This window comes from Rissa tridactyla, chromosome 2 (genome assembly GCF_028500815.1).
Source record: "Rissa tridactyla isolate bRisTri1 chromosome 2, bRisTri1.patW.cur.20221130, whole genome shotgun sequence".
Lineage (NCBI taxonomy): Eukaryota > Metazoa > Chordata > Aves > Charadriiformes > Laridae > Rissa > Rissa tridactyla.
The window spans coordinates 1,059,102-1,081,540 of record NC_071467.1 but is presented as its reverse complement, the minus strand read 5'-3'; the positions used below and the strand labels follow the sequence as shown (position 1 = coordinate 1,081,540).

The 22,439-nt window shown below is 53.9% G+C and overlaps 2 protein-coding genes across 2 annotated transcripts; both read left to right on the top strand.

Moving 5' to 3' along the window:
* Nucleotides 1-206: 206 nt before the first annotated feature.
* On the top strand, nucleotides 207-22,274 carry LOC128906299 (feather keratin-like). The gene is made up of 4 exons (XM_054193377.1): nucleotides 207-259; nucleotides 9,918-9,967; nucleotides 16,455-16,517; nucleotides 21,940-22,274. The coding sequence occupies exons 1-4, from the start codon at nucleotides 207-209 to the stop codon at nucleotides 22,272-22,274; spliced, it is 501 nt and encodes a 166-aa protein (XP_054049352.1).
* LOC128905819 (feather keratin-like) lies at nucleotides 10,258-10,572 on the top strand. Its single transcript, XM_054192372.1, has one exon. The coding sequence runs from the start codon at nucleotides 10,258-10,260 to the stop codon at nucleotides 10,570-10,572; it is 315 nt and encodes a 104-aa protein (XP_054048347.1).
* Nucleotides 22,275-22,439: the final 165 nt, after the last annotated feature.

Below are 22,439 nucleotides of genomic sequence, written 5' to 3'. Positions count from 1 at the left end.
GAGGGAATGAGGAGAGGGGAGTCAGACTCTTCTCTCAGGTGCCCACAACCAGGGCAAGTGATGATGGAGAAAGATGAAAAGAGGCGCCTTTTCCTTGGAAGACAAGGCATGCTGTTTTCAGCGTGAGTGTGGTCAAAGATTGGAACCGGCTGTGCAGAGAGGCGTTGGACCCTCCATCCTTGGAAATACTGAAGACCTGTGTGGACATGGTTGCGGAGAGCCTGCTTGAGCTGATGCTGTTTGAGCAGGTTCGGTTGAAGTAGAGGATGTCCATAGGATCCTTGGGCAGTCAATGATTCTCGTTGCTGTGATTCTGCCTGCTGTGCTGGCCACAGGGTCATGCTGGGGAAGAGAGTTGGCAAAGTGTGTGCTGCCATGGGGAGCTTGTGTCAGAGGCTGCAGTAGAAGTGCATTAGCATGTGCAAGCCTTTGTTTGGGTAAGTGAAGGGCTTGTGTCACGTTCTGGAAACCGCCCTGTGCTGCTCTGTGCTGCTGTTGTAGCTGGGGACATACTTCCTAAGAGAGGTCCTCTTGCCTTTTTACACCCACTGTGATGGTGCGTGGAGCCCTGTCATTGTGCCGGCTGCAGTTGGGAGCAACTGGAGACAAGTGTCCTGGTTTGAGGTAAAACAGAACCAATTTTCTGGTTTGTATTTTTACGTTTTAGCTGGGCCTCTTCTAACTGACTAAACCGGGAAATTAACAGCATATTGTTTAGGAAGTGTTCACTCTCACTGAGTGACAAGACCTGATTATACCAAGGAATGGTACGCAGAGACGCTCTCGCTTAGACGTATTCCTATAACAAGCGAGGTCAGCTAACTTCGTTATTTGCCTCGTTAGAGGGTCAGAAGTGGAAAAGCATAGAAGGGTGACACCTGTAAGGAGGAGCGGACAGGACAGGTCCTCTTATCTCTTCCTCTCCTCTCTTTGGGAAGGGGGGACATCTGTCATTGTGATTGGCCAATCCGGCCAAAACCACGGAAGAAGAAAGTGAAGGCGTCTCAGTTTTGGATGCAGAACTTTATTGAGGCAAAGCAGTGCACAGGCAGGAATGCCACGTGGAAGGGAGCCAGTCTGAGCTGCAGGTAGGCTGACCTTCATTCGAGGTCGCTTGTGAGAGACAGATCTTGCCAGAGCATCAAGGTCTTCCTGGCTGGGAGGGGAAATGGCACCCTGGAGGTCTTTGAGTTGTCAGCAAGTGTTTGCAGCAGAGTGTAGTGGACATAGCCGAAGGGGCGATGCAAAGAAGGAAGTGGGAGAAGAGGAGGAGGTACATGGGCCATGGTTGCAGACAGCTTGGGCTTGCCCCTTCCCTCCTCCCTTGCTTGGTGTCTTGAGAGGAGGAGCCATGGACGATAAAATCCTGTGCCAGCAACTACCTAGAAGTGCGTCTTCAATGCAAGCCGTGGCTTCCATGGTGTGGGTGGCTGGTGCCAGGGTTAGTGGCGAGGGCCCTTAGCAGGGGTAGCAGCCTCTTCTGCCACCGTAGCAGCCAAGGCCTCCCAAGCCGTAGCCGTAGCCGAAGCCGAAACCGCCAGAGGAGATGGGCACTCCCTGGGCGCTGAGTTCATTGCCCACGGCAGCAGATGCGGAGGATCCGACGGCGGTGCTCTGGGGGAAGGAGGTGAGGATGGGTCCTGGCAGGGTGACCTGCACGGCGGGAGGCTGGATGACGACGCGGGAGGCCTCGCACTGCCTGACGCAGGGCTCGTTGCAGCTGTTAGCCAGCGGGGTGGGTCCGCAGGGGCGGCAGAGGTCGTTGCAGGCCATGTCTGTGGTGTGGAGGGTGCCTGGAAGAGAGGGTGTGGAGAAAGGTGAGGGTCATGGGCGTGTGAGGGTCAGTGTTGGAAGAGGACGAGGGAGTGTGGAGGGCTGTTGTGGGGCTGTGGGGAGCGTGGCAGTAAGGAGGCGTGAGGGCTGCTGAGGCTGTCGGCACAGCATGGTGGAGGACAGGGGCCAGGTGGGTGAGGAAAAGGGGGGTCAGGGGGTTGAGGCTCACCTTATTGAGGCTGGAGGAGAAGGCGTGAGGAGAAGTGTGTGAGGGAGAGAGGCACTGGGCCGGCTTTTATGTTGGTCCTGGAGGGGCGGGACAGGCTTCGCGCATGACTTTTTTTTCACCAAGCAGCTCTTGCATGCTACAGGCACTCAAGTAATGACATGGGGTGTGTCTTCCTTCCCACAACAGTCCCTTTTCATGTCATCCTCTTGAGGTCGTCTCCATTTGGCCCTGGCAGCAGCTTCTGAGTGAGTGTAGGTAGTTGGGAGGGTTTGGATGGATGCTGTGTCACGGAATTCAGCAGACGCCACCAAAGCATAGAGAGGTCGGGTGTCTTCAGTGAGGTCATCCCACGGCAGTCCTGTGGTGTGGTTTGTGGTTGCGTTTTGAAGAGGGGGCCTCATTTTCTTGCAGCACTGCCAGGGTGGTTGAAACTTTGATGGTGTTGCAGGCGTGAGGTGCTGCCCCTTCCATGGCATTCGCTCCCTCCCTGCGCTGCTGCCAGCTCGCTCAGCCTGTCTTTAGGCCTGGCCTTTCTCCCTGCATCTGTTCTGTGGGTGTCTTAGTGCTTCTCTTGTTTGAGGGCTTGGTACAAAGGCGTTTTACAAAGCATGAGGGAAAGGCCGTGGATGTTGGTAACCTGGGCTTTAGAAAAGTCTTTCATGCCATTTCCCACAGCATTCTGCTGGAGAAACTGCCAGCTCATGGCTCGGATCGGGGTCCAGAAAAGCAAGGCTTCATGAGGCGTCCTGTTTTCTTGGGAATAGAAACCTCATAACACCAAACGTCCACCTGTTCTTTCTTCTTCCCCAGCATTTTATACTGAGCATGATGTCATATGGCATGGACTATCCCTTTGGTCAGCTAGGATCAGCTGTATCGGCCATGTCACCTCCAAAGTTCTTGTGCACTGCCAGCCTACTTGCTGGTTGGGCGGTATGAGGAGCAGAAAAAGCCTTGAGTACTTACAACAACCAAAACCTCTAATGGGCTGTCAACAGCATTCTCAACCCAAATGCAAGGGAGTCAGACTCTTCCCATGGGCACCCACGGCCAGGGAATGTGTTAATGGAGAAAGATGAAAAGTTGTGCCATTTCCTTGGAAGAGGAGGCAAGCCTTTTTCAGCATGAGGCTGGTCAAGCAGTGGGAAAAAGATTGCACTGGGAGGTGTTGGAGTCTCCATCCTTGGAGATTGTGAAAACCTGACTGGACGTGGTCCTGTAGAGCCTGCTGGAGGCGACCCCTTTGAGAAGTTTGGGTTGAAGTAGATGATGTCCAGAGGTTCCTTATGCAGTCGATGATTCTGTTTGCTGTGATTCTGCCTGCTGTGCTGGCCAAGGGGTGGTGCTGGGGGAGAGAGTTAGTGAAGTGTGTGCTGCCATGGGGAGCCTTTGTCAGAATGGTGGTTCAAAGTGCCTTAGTATTGCAAAGGCTTTGTTTGGTCAAGTGGAGGGCTTGTGTCAGGTTCTGGAAGCCCCCCTGTGCTGCCCTGTGCTGCTGTTCTTGGGGACATACTTCCTAAGAGGGGTCCTGTAGCCCTTTTCGCACTCACCCCAGTTGCCTCCTGAGCCCTGGCTTTGTGTTGCATGAGGTTGGAAGAGCCTTGGGAAAAGAAAGGAAGTGGAGGCATCTCATGCTGGGATGCAGAACTTTAACGAGTTTATTGCCAAAAGACCTGCTCCAGCATTGGTTTCTCTCCATGGGATCAAAGCCTCCTTTGGGAATCCACCTGCTTCGACAGGGGTTCCTCCACAGGCTGTAGGTAGATATCTGCTCCGCTGCGGACCGCCATGGGCTGCATATCTACAACATGCTTGACCATGGTCTTCAAAACGAGATGCAGGGAAATCTCTGCTCCAGTGCCTGGAGCACCTCCTCCCACTCCGTCTTCACTGACCTTGGGGCAGCGCCGAATGCCTGGCACCCCTCCAAAGCCCAGGCCGGCCTGCCAGGGCTGTGAGGAAATGGGGCCCCCTCTTCACAACGCACCCGCAAACCACACCACACAACTGACACAAAATGACCTCACTTATGACACACCACCTCTGGAATGCTTTGGCCATGTCTCCTGAATACCCTGAAACGCTGCATGCATGCACATCCTTCAAACTACTTACTCTAACTTAAAAGCTGCCACCAGGGTGAGATGGACATGAGGAGAAGATGAAAAGGGGCTGTTATGGTAAGGAAAACGCAACGCACATCATTCCTTGAGTGGCTGCAGCATGGAATGACTCATTGCTGAAAAACACAGTCAGGCGCCAAGCCTGTCCCACCCCTCCACGACCAGCATAAAAGCCGGCCCAGCGCCTCTCTCCCTCACACACTTCTCCTCACGCCTTCTCCTCCACCCTCAACAAGGTGAGTCTCAACCCCATGACCCTCCTTCTTCTCAACCACCTGGTCCCTCTCCTCCACCAAGCTCTGCCCACAGCCTCAAGAGCGCTCACGCCTCCACACTGCCACGCTCCCCACAGCCCCACAACAGCCCTCCACACTCCCTCGCCCTCCTCCAACACCGACCCTCAAACCCCCACCACCCTCACCTTTCTCAACACCCTCTCTTCCAGGGAAACTCCACACCACACACATGGCCTGCAACGACCTCTGCGGACCCTGCGGACCCACCCCGCTGGCTAACAGCTGCAACGAGCCCTGCGTCAGGCAGTGCGAGGCCTCCCGCGTCGTCATCCAGCCTTCCACCGTGCAGGTCACCCTGCCAGGACCCATTCTCAGCTCCTTCCCCCAGAGCACCTTTGTCGGATCCTCCGCATCCGCTGCCGTGGGCAATGAACTCAGCGCCCAGGGAGTGCCCATCTCCTCCGGCGGCTTCGGCTTCGGCTACGGCCACGGCTTGGGAGGCCTTGGCTGCTACGGTGGCAGAAGAGGCTGCTACCCCTGCTAAGGGCCATCGCCACCACCCCTCGTAGCTGATCTCTCTCGTGCAGGGGACTTTGGTTGATGGTTGCCCTACTAATACCTCAGACCATCTCCCTTCCCCTTAGCACCTCTGCCTTTGCAATCTTTTCCCTCAATAAAGTTCTCTTGCATCTCAGCCTCAAACGCCTCCACTTCCTTTCTTCTCACAAGGCTCTTCCAACGTCACCCAACACAAGGCCAGGGCTACAGAGACCATTGGGGTGGGTGGAAAAGGGCTAGAAGACCTCTCGTAGGAACTATGGCCCCAGCAAAAACAACAGCACAGGGCAGCGCAGGGGAGCTCCCAGAACCTGACACAAGCCCTTCACTTGCCCAAACAAAGGCTTGCACATAATAATCACAGAATCACAGAATCTTACTGGTTGGAAGGGACCTCTGAGATCATCGAGTCCAACCACAAAAAAAAAAAAAAAAAAAAAAAAAAAGCACCCACCTACTAAACTCCACACCCACAACCCCACACACAACACCCCACCACAAACAATAATCTTGGGCACTAGAGCATGCCCTGAAGAGCCATGTCTACACATTTCTTAAATACCTCCAGGGATGGTGACTCCACCACCTCCCTGGGCAGGCTGTTCCAGTGCCTGACCACTCTTTCAGTAAAGTCATTCTTCCTAATATCTAATCTAAATCTCCCTTGCCGCAGCTTCATACCATTTCCTCTGGTCCTGTCGCTATTCCCTTGGGAGAAGAGGCCAACCCCTGCCTCTCTACAGTTTCCTTTCAGGTAGCTGTAGAGGGCAATGAGGTCTCCCCTCAGCCTCCTCTTCTCCAAACTAAACATGCCCAGCTCCCTCAGCCTCTCCTCGTAGGACTTGTTCTCCAGACCCCTCACCAGCTTGGTGACTCTCCTCTGGACGCACTCCAGCACTTCAATGTCTTTCCTGTAGTGAGGGGCCCAAAACTGAACACAGTACTCGAGGTGAGGCCTCACCAGTGCCGAGTACAGAGGCACGATGACTTCCCTACTCCTGCTGGCCACGCTATTCCTGATACAAGCCAGGATGCCATTGGCCCCCTTGGCCACCTGGGCACACTGCTGGCTCATGTTAAGCCAGCTGTCCACTAACACTCCCAGGTCCTTTTCTGCCGGGCAGCTTTCCAGCCACTCTTCCCCAAGCCTGTAGCGTTGCCCGGGGTTGTTGTGACCAAAATGCAGGACCCGGCACCTGGCCTTCTTAAACCTCATCCCATTGGCCTTGGCCCATTGATCCAACCTGTCTAGATCCCTCTGTAAAGCCTTCCGACCCTCAAGCAGATCAACACTCCCACCTAGTTTGGTGTCATCCGCAAACTTACTGAGGGTGCATTCAATCCCCTTGTCTAGATCATCAATAAAGATATTGAACAAGACTGGCCCCAAGACTGAGCCCTGAGGGACACCACTGATGACCGGCCGCCAACCAGATTTTGCTCCATTAATCACAACTCTCTGGACACGGCCATCCAGCCAGTTTTTTATCCAGCGGAGGGTACACTTGTCTATGCCATGATTCTCCAGTTTCTCCAGGAGAATGCCGTGGGGGACGGTGTCGAAGGCCTTACCAAAGTCCAGGTAGACAACATCCACAGCCTTGCCCTCATCGAGAAAGCGGGTCACATGGTCATAGAAAGAGATCAAGTTGGTCAGGCAGGACCTCCCTTTCCTAAACCCATGCTGGCTGGCCCTGATCCCTTGGCTGCCCTGCACTTGCCTTGAGAGCTCACTCAGGATGATCCTCTCCATGATCTTTCCCGGTACCGAGGCCAGGCTGACAGGCCTGTAGTTTCCGGGATCCTCCTTCCGGCCCTTCTTGTAGATGGGCGTCACGTTGGCCACCCTCCAGTCATCCGGCACCTCTCCTGTTGACCAGGATTGTTGATAGATAATGGAGAGAGGCTTGGTGAGCTCTCCTGCCAGCTCCCTGAGAACTTTTGGGTGAATCCCGTCCGGCCCCATAGACTTATGCGTGTCCAGGTGCATAAGCAAATCATTAACTACTTCCTCCTGGATTACAGGGGAGTTGTCCTGTTCTCCGTTCTTATCTTCCAGCCCAAGAAGCTGAACACCCTGGGGGTAGCTGGTCTGACTATTAAAGACAGAGGCAAAGAAGGCATTAAGTAGCTCAGCCTTCTCCTCCTCCTTGGTTGCAAGGTTTCCCCCCGCATCCAGTAAGGGATGGACATTCTCTGTCACTCTCTTTTTGTTGATGTATTTATAGAAACTTTTTTTGTTGTCCCTTATGTTAATTGCCAGGTTGAGTTCCAGCTGGGCTTTTGCCTTCCTGATTTTTTCTCTGTATGACCTAACACGATCTCTGTACTCCTCCTGAGTTGCCTGTCCCCTCTTCCAAAGGTGGTAAACCTTCCTTTTTTCCTTAAGTCCCATCAAGAGCTCTTTGTTCATCCAGGCCGGCCATTTTCCCCGCCCTTTAATTGTGCGCCTCATGGGGACAGCCTGCTCCTGGGCCTTTAGGATTTCCCTCTTAAAGAGCGTCCAGCCTTCCTGGGCTCCTTTGTCTCTCAGGACTACCTCCCACGGGACTCTCCCAACCAGGGTTCTGAACAGGCTAAAGTCTGCCCACCGGAAGTCCAAGATGGAGGTTTTGTTAACCCCCTTCCTTACCTCACTATGGATGGAAAACTTAACCATTTCATGGTCACTAAGCCCAAGACGGCCTCCGACCTCCACGTCCCCCACTAGCCCTTCTTTGTTTGTGAACAGTAGGTCTAGCAAGGCACCTCCCCTGGTAGGCTCACCTACCATTTGTGTCAGGAAGTTATCCTCCATACACTCGAGGAACCTCCTAGCCTGCCTGCTCTCTGCTGTGTTATATTTCCAGCAGATGTCTGGTAAGTTGAAGTCCCCAACTAGAACAAGGGCTGGCGTTTGCGAGACTGCAGCCAGCCGCTTATAGAATACCTCATCAACCTGCTCATCCTGGTTGGGTGGTCTATAGCAGACTCCCAGCACAAAATCACCTTTGTTAGCCTTCCCTTTCACCCTTACCCATAAACACTCAACTTCTTCATCACTGGAGTCTACCTCTATAGAGTCAAACAACTCCCTAATGTACAGAGCCACACACACCCCCCCTCCTTCCTTGCCTATTCCTTCTGAAGAGCTTATAGCCACTCATTGCAGCATTCCAGTCATGACCATCATCCCACCACGTTTCCGTGATGGTGACTATGTCGCAGTTGTCCTGCTGCACAATGGCATATAGCTCATCCTGTTTGTTGCCCATGCTACGTGCATTAGCGTAGATGCACTTGACCTGGGCTACTGATTTCACCCCCATCTTTGGCCCTTGACACTCAGGTTCATTACCAGCAGGCCTGGTTTTATCCCCTTTCCCCTTAACTTTCGGCTTAAAGCTCTGTCCATGAGCTTTGTTAACTCTTAGCCTAGTACCCTTTTCCCCTTCTAGGAAAGGGTTTTCCCAATGTTCTCTAGCAGTAATTTCTAAACGTCTATCACCGTTCTCTGATGAAATGTCAGAGTGGGAGTCCTCACTAATGTGGTCTCCTTCAAACCATGGCATGCTTTCCTCAGGTTTAATCTTGACAGGCCCAGTTATCTCCCCTTCCCCCCTCCTATCTAGTTTAAAGACCGGTCAATGAGCCCTGCTAACTCCTGCCCCAAAATTCTTTTCCCCCTCTGCACTCCGCTATGTCCATGGCCTTCATAAACTCATAGAATCACTGGGGTTTGGAAAGACCCTTGCGATCATTGAATCCCACCCTTCATCTAACCCTACCAAGTCTACCACTAAAGTGTCCCTAAGTGCCAAGCCTACTGTCTTCTACAGACCTCCAGTGATGGTGAGTCAACCATTTCCCTGGCCAGCCTCTTCCAGTGCTTGACAAGCGCTAGCGTTGCAAGGAATTGTTGTAACCCAAGTGCAGGACCCAGCACTCAGCCTTGTTGAACTTCATACCATTGGCCTCGGCCACTTGATCCAGCCTGTCCACAGCCCTCTGTAGAACCATCCACCCTCAGGCACATCAACAAACCCACACAATATGGGTCACCAGCAAACTTAATGAGGGTGCACTCGATCCCGTCGTCCACATCGTTGATAAAGATATTAAACAGAAGTGGCCCCAATACTCAGCCTTGAGGAACACATCTTCTGACCAGCCACCACACTGAATTTAACTCCATTCACCAGAACTCTTTGGGCATAGCCACCCAAACGGTTTTTTAGGCAGTCAAGAGTATGCCCATCAGAGACATGAGCAGGCACTTTCTGCAGCAGAATAATGTGAGAAACAGTGTCAAAGGCTTTAGTAAAGCCAGGCTTAACAACATCCACAGCCTTGCCCTCATCCATCCACTAAGCGGCTCTCCTTGTCAAAGGACGAGATCAGGTTAGGCCAGCAGGACTCTTCATAAAGCCACGCTGACTGGGCCTCATCACCTGGGTGTCCTGTATGTGCCATGTGATGGCACTCAACATGATCAGCTCCATAACATTTCCAAGCACCAAGGTAAAACAGAGAGGCCTTTCTCTCTTATACTTACCAACAAGAGGGTCACCAAGGCACCCACAAAACACACCCAACGGGAAAAGCCAGCCTCAAAGACAGCCGCAGTCACCTGGGATCAAGGCCGGGATGGAGCAAATGCAGGGGAAGGGGCAGAACCTCATGACTGCCACACCATCAAAGTGCACAACAGACAGGGCTGCGAGGAAACGGGGGCCCCTCTTCGCAACACACCCACAAACCACACCACACCAGTGCCACGGCATGACCTCACTGAACACACGCCACCTCTCCTACGCTTTAGTCCCGTCTTCTGTTCAGCCTGACAAGCGACAACAAAACCAAGTCTTTGGCCTCTAATACTGGAACTTGAAAGCTGCCGGCGCGGCCAACTGGACACGTCCTCAAGTGGAGGACACGAAAAGGGAGTGATGTGGGAAGGAAATGACACCCCACCTGATTACTCGCCAGGCTGTGGCATGCAAGAGCTGCTTGCTGCAGAAAAGCATCATGCGCAAAGTCTCTCCCACCCCTCCAGGACCAGCATAAAAGCCGGCCCAGCAACTCTCCCTCACACACTTCTCCTCACGCCTTCTCCTCCACCCTCAACAAGGTGAGCCTCAACCCCATGACCCTCCTTCTCCTCACCCACCTGACCCCTCTCCTCCACCACGCTCTGCCCACAGCCTCAACACCCCTCATTCCGCCCCACCACCACACTCCCCACAACCCCACACCATCCTCCACACTCCCTCGCCCTCCTCCAACACTGACTCTCACACCCCCACAACCCTTCTCTTTCTCAACACCCTCTCTTCCAGGGACCCTCCACACCACACCCATGGCCTGCAACGACCTCTGCCGCCCCTGCGGACCCACCCCGCTGGCTAACAGCTGCAACGAGCCCTGCGTCAGGCAATGCGAGGACTCACGCGTCGTCATCCAGCCCCCCACTGTGGTGGTCACCCTGCCAGGACCCATCCTCACCTCCTTCCCCCAGAGCACCTTTGTCGGATCCTCCGCATCCGCTGCCGTGGGCAATGAACTCAGCGCCCAGGGAGTGCCCGTCTCCTCCGGTGGCTTCGGCTATGGCTACGGCTATGGCTTGGGAGGCCTTGGCTGCTACGGTGGCAGAAGAGGCTGCTACCCCTGCTAAGGGCCCTCGCCACCACCCCTGACACCAACCATGGCAAACTTGAACCAACAGCATAAATGGAGAACACACCTCCGGGCCCTTCCTAGCACACAGACCTGCTGGCCACGGATCATGCTCTCAAGGCACCAAGGAAACAGGGAAAGGCCAGCGCCAACTGCCTGGAACCACGGCCCATGCACTTCCTCCTCTTCTCCCACTTCCTTCTTTGCATCGCCCCTTCTCCTATGTCCACTACTCTCCGCTGCAACCATTCCCGGACAAGCCAAAGCCCACCAATGATGTCCACTATGCCACTCCCACTGTGGGCCAAGAAGACCTCGGTGCTTCGGCAAGATCTACTGCACTCAAGGGACTTCGCCTGATGGTTGCCCTACTAACACCTCAGACCATCTCCCTTCCCCTTAGCACCTCTGCCTTTGCAATCTTTTCCCTCAATAAAGTTCTCTTGCATCGCAGCCTAAGACGCCTCCACTTCCTTTCTTCTCACAAGGTTCATCCAACCTCACCCAACACAAGGCCAGGGCTACAGAGACCATTAGGGTGCCTGGAAAAGGGCTACAGGATCTCTCTTAGGAAGTATGTCCCCAGCAAATAAAAACAGCACAGGGCAGAACAGGGGAGCTTCCAGAACCTCACACAAGACCTTCACTTGACCAAACAAAGCTTGGACATGTTAATGCACTTCTACCCAAGACTCTCACACAAGCTCCCCATGGCAGCGTGCACTTCACAGAATCACAGAATCACAGAAACTTCAGACTTGGAAGGGACCTCTAGAGATCATCTAGTCCAACTCCCCTGCTAAAGCAGGGTTGCCTAGTGCCCATTACTCAGGACTGCATCCAGGCGAGTCTTGAAAATCTCCAGAGAAGGGGACTCCACACCCTCCCTGGGCAGCCTGTTCCAGTGCTCTGTCACCCTCACTGTAAAGAAGTTTTTCCCTGTATTTGAATGGAACTTCCTATGTTCTAACTTGTGCCCGTTGCCCCTCGTCCTGTCACTGGGAACCAATGAAGAGAGTCTGGCACCATCCTCCTTCAACCCACCCTTTAGATACTTATATGCCATAATAAGGTCTTCCCTCGGCCTTCTCTTCTCCAGGCTAAAGAGTCCCAGCTCTCTCAGCCTTTCCTCATAAGGGAGATGCTCCAGTCCCTCAATCATCTTAGTTGCCCTACGCTGGACCCGCTCCAATAGTTCTCTGTCTCTCTTGAACTGGGGAGCCCAAAACTGGATGCAGTATTCCAGTTGTGGCCTCAGCAGTGCAGAGTAGAGGGGGAGAATGACCTCCTTTGACCTACTGGCCACACTCTTCCCTATGCAGCCCAGGATTCCCTTGGCCTTTTTGGCAACAAGGGCACATTGTTGGCTCATGGATAATTTCTTGTCTACACTTCACCGGCTCTCCTCCCCAGCATGACACCGTGGCCAGCACAGCAGGCAGAATCACAGCAAACACAATCATTGACTGCACAAGAAACCACTGGAGATCATCTGCTTCAACACAGACTTCTAAAACGGGGTCATCTCGAGGAGGCTCTCCACGACCATGTCAAGTCAGCTTTTCAGTATCTCCAAGGACGGAGTCTCCAAAACCTCCCTGCACACCCAACTCCACTATTTGACCACCCTCCCACGGAAAAAGCCTTGCCTTCTCTTCCAAGGAAATGGCACGTCTTTTCAGCTTGCTCCATTCCCCCTTGCCCTGGCTGTGGGCGCCCATGAGGAGACTCTGACTCCCCTCTCCTCATTCCCTCCTGTCGTAGTTTCAGCTGGGCTAGAGTTGACTCTCTTACTAGCAGCTCGTACAGTGCTATGTTCTGGATTTGGGATGAGAAGGCGGTTGATAGGCTACTAATGTTTCCGGGTATTTCTAAGCACTCAAGGCCTTTTCTGCTCCTCAAACCGCCCCGCCAGCAAGTACGCTGGGAGTGCAAAAAAAAGGCTGGAGGTGACACGGCTGGGACAACTGACCCCAACTGACCAAAGACGTAGTCCATGCCATATGACGGCATGCTCGGTATATAAAGCTGATGGAAAAAAGAGGCGGGGGATGTTCAGACTTACGACATTTGCCTTCCCAGCAACCAGTATGTGTTGTGGAGCCCTGCTTTCCCGGAGACGGCTGAACACTTGCCTGCCACGGGAAGTAGTGAATTAACTCCATGTTTTGCTTTGCTTCATGCACAGCTGTTGTTCTACCTATTAAACTGTCTTTATCTCAACCCATGTGTCTTTTCACTTTTATACTTCTGATTCTCTTTCCCATCCTGCCATGGCAGGAGTGAGCACGCAGCTGCGGGATCCTAGTTGCTGGCTGGGGTTCTGGAATCATAGAATGGTTTACATTAGTAGGGACAGAATCCCAGAATCCCAGAATCCCAGAATGACAGGGGTTGGAAGGGACCTCTGGAGATCATCTAGTCCAACCCCCCTGCCAAAGCAGGGTCACTTGGAGCAGGTGGCACAGGAGGCACAGGAACACGTCCAGGTGGGTTTTGAATATCTCCAGAGATGGAGACGCCACACTCTCTCTGGGCACTCTCTTCCAGTGCTCTGCCACCCTCAAAGGCAAGAAGTTCCTCCTCATGTTTAGATGGCACTTCCTATGTTCAAGTTTGTGTATATTACCTGAACCTTACAGATCATCTAATTCCAACCCCCTGCCATGGGCAGGGACACCGCCCACCAGACCAGGTTGCTCAAAGCCCCACCCAGCCTGGCCTTGAACACCTCCAGGGATGGGGCCTTCGCAGCTGCCCTGTGCAACATGTTCCAGTGTCTCACCACCCTCAGAGGGAAAAATGTATTTCTCATATCTCATTTCAATCTACCCGCGTCCCGTGTGAAGCCATTACCCCTCCTCCTATCACTACGTGCCCTTGTAAAAAGTTCCTCTCCAACTTTCGTGGAGGCACCATTCAGACATTGGAAAGCTGCTATAAGGTCTCCCTGGTGTCTTCTCTTCTCCAGGCTGAACAACCCCAACTCTCTCAGCCTGTCCTCACAGCAGAGGGGCTCCAGCCCCCTCATCGTCTTCGTGGCCCTCCTCTGGCCCTCCTCCAACAGGGCCATGTCCTTCTTCTGTTGGGAACTCCACAGCTGGACGCAGTACTCCAGGTGGGGTCTCATGAGAGAAGAGCAGAGGGGCAGAGTCACCTCCCTCCACCTGATGGTCCTGCTTCTTTTGACACAGCCCATTATGCTGACACAGCCCAAAACCTGTTGGATTGCTGGCCTTCCAGCGCACACTGCCCGCTCATCTTGAGCTTCTCATCCACCAGCACCCCCAAGTCCCTCTCCTCAGGCCTCTTCTCAAGCCATTCTCTGCCCAACCTGAATTTGGGATTGGGATTGCCGTGACCCACGTGCATGACCTTGCGCTTGGCCTGCTTGAACTTCACGAGGTTTACACGGGCCCTCCTCTCAAGCCTCTCCAGGTCCCTCTGGATGGCATCCCTTCCCTCCAGCATGTCAACCGCACCACACACCTTGGTCTCATCGGTAAACTTTCTGAGGGTGCACTCGATCATAGAATCATAGAATCATAGAATTGCTGAGGTTGGAAGGGACCTTTAAGATCATCAAGTCCAACCTTTAACCTACCCTGACAAAAGCCACTTCTAAACCATGTCCCTAAGTGCCCCATCTACCCTTTTTTTAAACACCTCCAGGGGTGGTGAATCCACCACCTCCCTGGGCAGCCTATTCCAATGTTTAATAACCCTTTCAGTGAAAAAATGTTTCCTGATATCCAATCTAAACCTCCCCTGACATAACGTGAACCCATTTCCTCTCGTCCTATCACTTGTCACCAGGGAGGTCAGCCCCCATCTCTCTACAGCCACCTTTCAGGTAGTTGTAGAGGGTGATAAGGTCTCCCCTCAGCCTCCTCTTCTCCAGGCTAAACAACCCCAGCTCCCTCAGTCGTTCTTCATAAGGTTTGTCCTCCAGACCCCTCACCAGCTTTGTAGCCCTTCTCTGGACACCCTCCAACACCTCGATGTCCCTCTTGTAGCGAGGGGCCCAAAACTGAATGCAGTACTCGAGGTGGGGCCTCACCAGTGCCGAGTACAGGGGGATGATCACTTCCCTAGTCCGGCTCACCACACTATTCCTGATACAGGCTAGGATGCTGTTGGCCTTCTTGGCCACCTGGCCACACTGCTGGCTCATATTCAGCCGGCTGTCCACAAACACCCCCAGGTCCTTTTCTGCCGGGCTGCTTTCGAGCCACTCTGCCCCAACCCTGTAGCGCTGCATGGGGTTGTTGTGACCCAAGTGCAGCACCCGGCACTCGGCCTTGTTGAACCTCATACCATTGGTCTCAGCCCATCGGTCCAGCCTGTCCAGATCCCTCTGCAGAGCCAACCTACCCTCAAGCAGATCAACACGCCCGCCCAGTTTAGTGTCATCTGCAAACTTACTGAGGGTGCATTCGATCCCTTCATCCAGATCATTGATAAAGATATTAAAGAGAACCGGCCCCAGCACCGAGCCCTGGGGGACACCACATGTGACCGGACACCAACTGGATTGAACTCCATTTACCACCACTCTCTGGGCACGGCCATCCAGACAGTTTTTCACCCAGCAAAGAGTACACCTGTCCAGGCCATGAGCAGCCAGTTTCTCCAGGAGAATGCTGTGGGAAACAGTGTCAAGCGCTTTGCAAAACTCCAAGTAGATAACATCCACAGCTTTTCCCTCATCCACTAAGTGGGTCACCTTATCATAGAAGGATATTAGGTTTGATAGGCACCACCTGCCCTTCACAAACCCATGCTGACTGGGCCTGATCACCCTGTTCTCCTGCATGTGCCGTGTAATGGCACCGAGGAGGATCTGTTCCATGACCTTCCCAGGCACCGAGGTCAGACTGACCGGCCTGTAGTTCCCCGGATCCTCCTTCCGGCCCTTCTTGTGGATGGGTGTCACATTGCCGACCTCCCGGGTTCTCCAGGACTGCTCATAAATGATGCAAAGTGGCCTGGCGAGCACTTCCGCCAGCTCTTTCGTACTGTCCATGGCACCGACAAAGACGTTAAACAGCACCACTCCCGGTACCGACTCCTGAGGAACGTCACTCCTCACTGCTCACCACTTGGACATCAAACCCTTAATCAAAAGCCTTCGAGTGCGGCCATCCATCCAGTTCCTTATCCTCCGAGTGCTCCATTGGTCAAATCCATGTCGCTCCAATTTCGGGACCAGCATGTTGTGTGGGACAGTGTCAGACGCTTTGCACATATCCAGGTACATGACGTCTTTTGCTCTTCCCTTATCCACCAACACTGTAACCCTGTCAGAGAACGCCTTGCTGAAGCCATGTTGACTGTCACCGATCACCTCCAAATATTCCATGTGACTTAGCAGAGTTTCCAGGAGGATCTGCTCCATGATCTTGCCGGGCACAGAGGTAAAACTGACCGGACCGTACTTCCCCGCATCTTCCTTGTTTCTTTTTTGAAAAATGGGCGTCATGGTACCCCTTTTCCAAACAGTGGGAACTTCATCCACAGCCTTTCCCTCATCCATCCACTCAGAGGGTCCCCTTGACAAAGAAGGAGATCAGAGTGGTCAGGCAGGACCTGCCCCTCATAAAGCCATGCCGATCTCTCATACGGTTTGTCTGCGTCTGCTGAATGCCTTGAAAAATGCCAATACAACCAAGTCTTTGGCCTCTAAGACTGGCAATTAAAAGCTTCCACCAGGGGCCAACTGGACACGTCCTCAAGACGGGGCCATGAAAATGGAGAATTAGGGAAAAGAAAAGACAACCCACCTCATGACTCACCAGGCTGTGGCATGCAAGAGCTGCTTGCTGAAAAAACACTCTCGTGCGCAAAGCCTGTCCCGCTCCCCCACGACCAGCATAAAAGCCGGCCCAGCGCCTCTCTCCCTCACACACTTCTCCTCACGCCTTCTCCTCCACCATCAACAAGGTGAGTCTCAACCCCATGACCCTCCTTCTCCTCACCCACCTGGCCCCTCTCCTCCACCACGCTCTGCCCACAGCCTCAACAGCCCTCACGCCTCCACACTGCCACGCTCCCCACAGCACCACAACAGCCCTCCACACTCGCTCACCCTCCTCCAACACTGACCCTCACACCCCCACGACCCTCACCTTTCTCAACACCCTCTCTTCCAGGCACCCTCCACACCACAGGCATGGCCTACAATGACCTCTGCCGCCCCTGCGGACCCACCCCGCTGGCTAACAGCTGCAATGAGCCCTGCGTCAGGCAGTGTGAGGCCTCCCGCATCGTCATCCAGCCCCCCACTGTAGTGGTCACCCTGCCAGGACCCATCCTCACCTCCTTCCCCCGGAGCACTGCTGTAGGATCCTCCGCATCCGCTGCCGTGGGCAATGAACTCAGCGCCCAGGGAGTGCCCGTCTCTTCCGGCGGCTTCAGCTTCGGCTACGGCTATGGCTTGGGAGGCCTTGGCTGCTACGGTGGCAGAAGAGGCTGCTACCCCTGCTAAGGGCCCTCACCACCACCCCTGACAACAACCACCCACACCATGGAAGCCACGGCATGGATTGAGGAGGCAACTCAAGCATGTTCTGGCACATGGCTTCACCATCCACAGCTCCTCCTCTCAAGGCACCAAGCAAGGAAGCAGGGAAGGGGCCAACCCAGACTGTCTGCAACCATGGCCCATGTACCTCCTCCTCTTCTAACACTTCCTTCTTTCCATCGCCCCTTCTGCTACGTTCACAACTCTCCGCTGCAAGCACTTGCTGAAGAGGCAAATACCACGTGGGACCTCCAGGGTGCCGCTCCTACTGCAGGCCAGGAAGACCTTGATGCTCTGGCAAGACCTAGCTCACACAGGGGACCTTGGATGATGGTCACCCTACCTGCAACTCAGACCGTCTCTCTCGCACTTAGCGCTTCTACCTTTCAACTTCTCTCTTCCCTCAATAAAGTTCTTCCGCATCCCAGTCTAAGACGCCTCCACTTCCTTTCTTCTCACAAAGTTCTTCCAACCTCACCCAACAGAAAGCCAGGGCTACAGTGCCCATCGGGGTGGGTGCAAGAGGGCCACAGGACCGGTCTTAGGAACTATGGCCCCAGCAACAGCAACAGCACAACAGAGGGGGCTTCCAGAACCTCACACAAGCCCTTCACTTAACAAAAGAAAGCCTTGGGCAACCTCACGCACTTCTACTCATGCCTCCAATGAAAGCTCCTCATGGCAGCATGCACTTCACCAGCTCTCTTCCCCAGCAAGACCCTCTGGCCAACACAGCAGGCAGTCACAGAAAACAGAATCCTTGACTGCACAAGGAACCTCTGGAGATAACCTCATTACACCCGACCTTCTCAAACGTGGTCAGATTGAGCACGCTGTTCAGCACCAGATCCAGTCAGCTTTTCAGTTTCTACATGATGGAGACTCCAACACCTCTCTGCGCAACCGCTTCCACTCTTGGACCACCCTCCCACGGAAAAAGCCTTGCCTTCTCTTCCAAGGAAATGGCACGTCTTTTCAGCTTTCTCCATTCACCCTTGCCCTGTCTGACTCCCCTCTCCTCATTCCCTCCTGACATGGCTGCAGCTGGGATAGAGTTGACTTGCTCAGCAGCTGGTAGAGTGCTAGGTTTTGTGTTTGCGATGAGAATGGCGTTGAGAGCCCACTAATGGTTTTTGGTTGTTGCTAAGCTCTCAAGGCCTTTTCTGCTCTTCATACCACCCCACCACCAAGTAGGCCCGGTGTACAGAAAAAGCTGGGAGGTGAGGCGGCCGGTACAGCTGACCCCAGCTGACCAAAGGCATAGTCCATGCCACATGAGAGCACAGTGAGGGAAGAAAGAAGCGGGGAATGTTCAGAGTTATGGCATTTGTCTTCCAAGTAACCGTTATGTCTCATGGAGCCCTTCTTTCCTGGAGACGGCTGAACGCCTGCCTGCCTTGGGAAGTAGTGAAGGAACTCCTTCTTTTGCTTTGCTTGCTTGTGCATCTTTTGCTTTACTTATTAAACTGACATCTCAACGCACAAATTTTTTCACTTTTCCTCTTTGGATTCTCTTTCCCAGCCTGTTGTAGTGGGGAGTGTGCAAGTGGCTGCATGGTTCAGATTGCTGGCTAGCGTGAAACCAAGACACCTCCCATCCGGGATTTAGAGACATTGATGACATCTCCCCTACACGGCCTTTTCTCCTGGCTGAAGAAACTCCCAGCTCTCTCAGCTTCTCCTCAAGGGAAGGATGCTCCAGTCCCTTCAGCGTCTTGGTGGCCCTGCACTCCACTTGCTCCACCACGTCCATGGCCTTCAAAAACTCACAGAATCGCTGAGGTTGGGAAAGACACTTAAGATCACTGATTCCATCCCTTAACCTAACAATACCAAGTGCCCCACCAAAGCAAGTCCCTTGGGGCCAAGTCTACTGTCTTCTAGATACCTCCAGGGCTGGTGACTCAACCGCTTCCCTGGGAAGCCTATTCCAGTGCTTGACAACCATTTCAGTGAAGACATTTTTCACCAGTGCCCACTACAGGGGGACGATCACTTCCATAGTCCTCCTGGACTCATGACTTCTGATACAGGCCACGATGCTACTGGCCGCCTTGGGCTCCAGGGCACACTGCTGGCTCATACTCAGCTGGCTGTCAAACAACACCCCCAGCTCCTTTTCCAACGGGCAGCTTTCCAGCCGCTCTTCCCCAAGCCTGTAGTGTTGCATGGGGTTCTTGTGACCCAAGTGCAGGACCCGGCACTCAGCTTTTCTGAACCCCACACCACTGGCCTCCTCCCATCGATCCAGCCTGTCCAGATCGCTCTCTAAAGCGTCTTACCCTCAAGCAGATCCACACACTCACCCAACTTGGTGTTGCCTGCAAACATTCGGAGGGTGCACTCGACCCCCTTGTCCAGGTCGTTGGTAAAGATACTAAAGAGAACCAGCCCCAGTACTCAGCCCTGGGGAACACCACCTGTGGTGGCAACAATCTGGATTTACCTCCATTCACCTCTATGGGCCTGGCCATCCAGCCCGTTTTTTAGCCAGCAAAGTGTACGCCCGTCAGAGCCATGAGCAGGCAGTTTCTGCAGGAGAACGCTCTGGGAAACAGTGTCAACGGCTTTACTAAAGTCCAGTTAACAACACTCACAGCCCTTCACTCATCCACCCACTAAGCGCGTCCCCTTGACATAGAAGGAGATCAGGTTAGGCAAGCAGGACCTGCCCTTCATAAAGCCATGCTGACTGGGCCTCATCACCTGGTTGGCCTCTATGTGCCATACGAAGGCGATCAAGATGATTAGCTCCATAACATTTCCCAGCTCCCAGGTCAGAAAGACAGACCTTTCTCTCAGCTACAAACTTACAAGCAATGGGGGCATCAAAGTGCCCACAGGGCACATCAACAGGATGTGGCAGGCCTAAAGACAGGCTTAGCCAGCCACAAACGTGCCACGAGATGATGTCACTGGAGATACCCCACCTCTCCTACGCCTTGCCTGTGACTGCTGAATTCCCTGACACACAGCATCCATGCACGTCCTCCAAAATACCTACTCACACTTAAAAGCTACCACCAGGGCCAAGTGGACATATTCACAAGACGACAACATGTAAAGGGAGCGTTGTGGGAAGGAAAACACACCCACCTCAGCACTTGACAGGCTGTGGCATGAAAGAGATGCTTGCTCAAAAATGCAGTCGTGCACGAAATCATGGCCGCAGCTCCGTACTCACGTGCTGCGTGCTTGCCTCCAACTCTCCTCAACAAGCTCCACCTTCCCTTTCTTCCCGTCACACACTGTGCAGAGAAATGGCCTCATCCATCGGCACTCGCCCCAAGTAAACAACCCAAAGGCCCTGGCCCACCAGTATCCCCTGCATGCCGATCCCACTCCCCCTCTGTCTCTTGACACACTCTCGGCCTCTCCAGGAACTCGCCTGCTTTTGCACGCTGCCTCATATGCAATCATGGAGGCACTTGGGTTGGAAAAGACCCTGAACAATCTTGACACCGTTCACCTATGACTACCAACTTCACCAAAAAAACATAGCCCTAAGTCCCACATCTCCACGTCTTGTCATTACCTCCAGGGATGGTGATTCAACCACTTCCCGGAGGAGCCTCTTCCAGTGCTTCATAACCCTTCTGGGATGACATTTTTCCCAGCATCCAAACTGAGCATCCCTATGCACCCTTTAAAGACGTTAATTCTTCTCCTATCACTTGTTACTTGGGATAAGGGACTGACACCTACCTCATTACCACCTCTTTTCAGGTGGGTGTAGTGAGCAATAAGGCGTGCCCACAGCCTTTTTCTTTCTGCAAACTAAACATGCCCAGTTCCCTAAACTGCTCCTAGCAAGTCTTGTTCTCTACATCCTTCACCAGCTTCGTTGCTTATCTTCAGATGTGTCGCACCAGAGCCCAGGTTGCAAACTTGCCGGCCACAACTAAGGGGATCCCTACATAAGAGCCAAGAGGAGCCTTTGGGGAGCACGACCAGCCTCCCTACAGCACAGGGCTGCCACGATAATGCCCTCCTCTCACAAACAGCCCTCCTCTGCCTGCTTGAACTGCCTCCACCAGGGACGGCCCCAGCGGGGCACAAACCCAAACACGCAGCCTCCGTTCTCCCACCTACAACCTTAAAAACAAAAGGGGCACCAAGGCAGCCACAGAGCACACCCAACGGGAAAGGCCATGCCCAAAGACAGGCTTAGTGAGCTGGCAGCAAGGCAGGGAAGGAACAAGCGCAATGCAAGGCACAGCGCCTAATGCCTGGCCCCCCTCCAAAGCCCAGACCAGCCTGCCACGGCTGCAAGAAAATGACGCCCCCTCTTCACAACGCACCCACAAACCATACCACACAAGTGCCACGGCATGAACTCCCTGATGACACCCCACCTCTCTTACGCTTTGGTCACGTCTTCTGACAACCCTGATGCGTGCCATCAACACAATGTTTAGGGCCTCTACTACTGGCACTTAAAAGTTGCCGCCAGGGCCGAGTGGACACATCATCAATAAGAGAACATGGAATTGGAGAATTTCAGAAAACAAAGAACACAACCACGTCATTACTCGTGAGGCTGTGTCATGCAAAAGTTGTTTGTGGAAAAGGCCATCATGCGCCAAGCCTGTCCCGCCCCTCCACGACCAGCATAAAAGCCGGCCCAGCGCCTCTCTCCCTCACACACTTCTCCTCACGCCGCCTCCTCCACCCTCAACAAGGTGAGTCTCAACACACTGACCCTCCTTGTCCTCACTCACTTGGCCCTTCTCCTCCAGCTCCCCACAGCCCCACACCACCCCTCCACACTCCCTCGCCCTCCTCCAACACTGACCCACACATCCCCACGACCCTCACCTTTCTCCACACCCTCTCTTCCAGGGACCCTCCACACCACAGACATGGCTTGCAACAACCTCTGCCGCCCCTGCGGACCCACCCCGCTGGCTAACAGCTGCAACGAGCCCTGCGTCAGGCAGTGCGAGGCCTCCCGCGTGGTCATCCAGCCTTCCACCGTGCAGGTCACCCTGCCAGGACCCATCCTCACCTCCTTCCCCCAGAGCACCTTTGTCGGATCCTCCGCATCCGCTGCCGTGGGCAATGAACTCAGTGCCCAGGGAGTGCCTGTCTCCTCCGGCGGCTTCGGCTTCGGGTACGGCTACGGCTTGGGAGGCCTTGGCTGCTTCAGCGGCAGGAGAGGCTGCTACCCCTGCTAAGGGCACTCACCACCACCCCTGACAAAACCCTCACAGCCTGGAAGCCACGGTATTGATGGAGGACACATCCCTGGGTCTTTCCTAGCACATAGGCCTGCTGTCCATGCATCTTTATCTCAAGGCTCCAAGGAAGAGGGATGGGGACAGTCCGTCTCGTCTCCCACT

Coding starts and splice junctions, on each gene's coding strand:
- LOC128906299 (XM_054193377.1), top strand. CDS start 207: ATGGTTGCGGAGAGCCTGCTTGAGCTGATGCTGTTTGAGCAGGTTCGG. Junction 260..9,917: donor TTTGAGCAGGTTCGGTTGAA/GTAGAGGATGTC, acceptor TGCTTGCTGCAG/AAAAGCATCATGCGCAAAGT. Junction 16,518..21,939: donor TCTCCTCCACCATCAACAAG/GTGAGTCTCAAC, acceptor CCTCTCTTCCAG/GGACCCTCCACACCACAGAC.
- LOC128905819 (XM_054192372.1), top strand. CDS start 10,258: ATGGCCTGCAACGACCTCTGCCGCCCCTGCGGACCCACCCCGCTGGCT.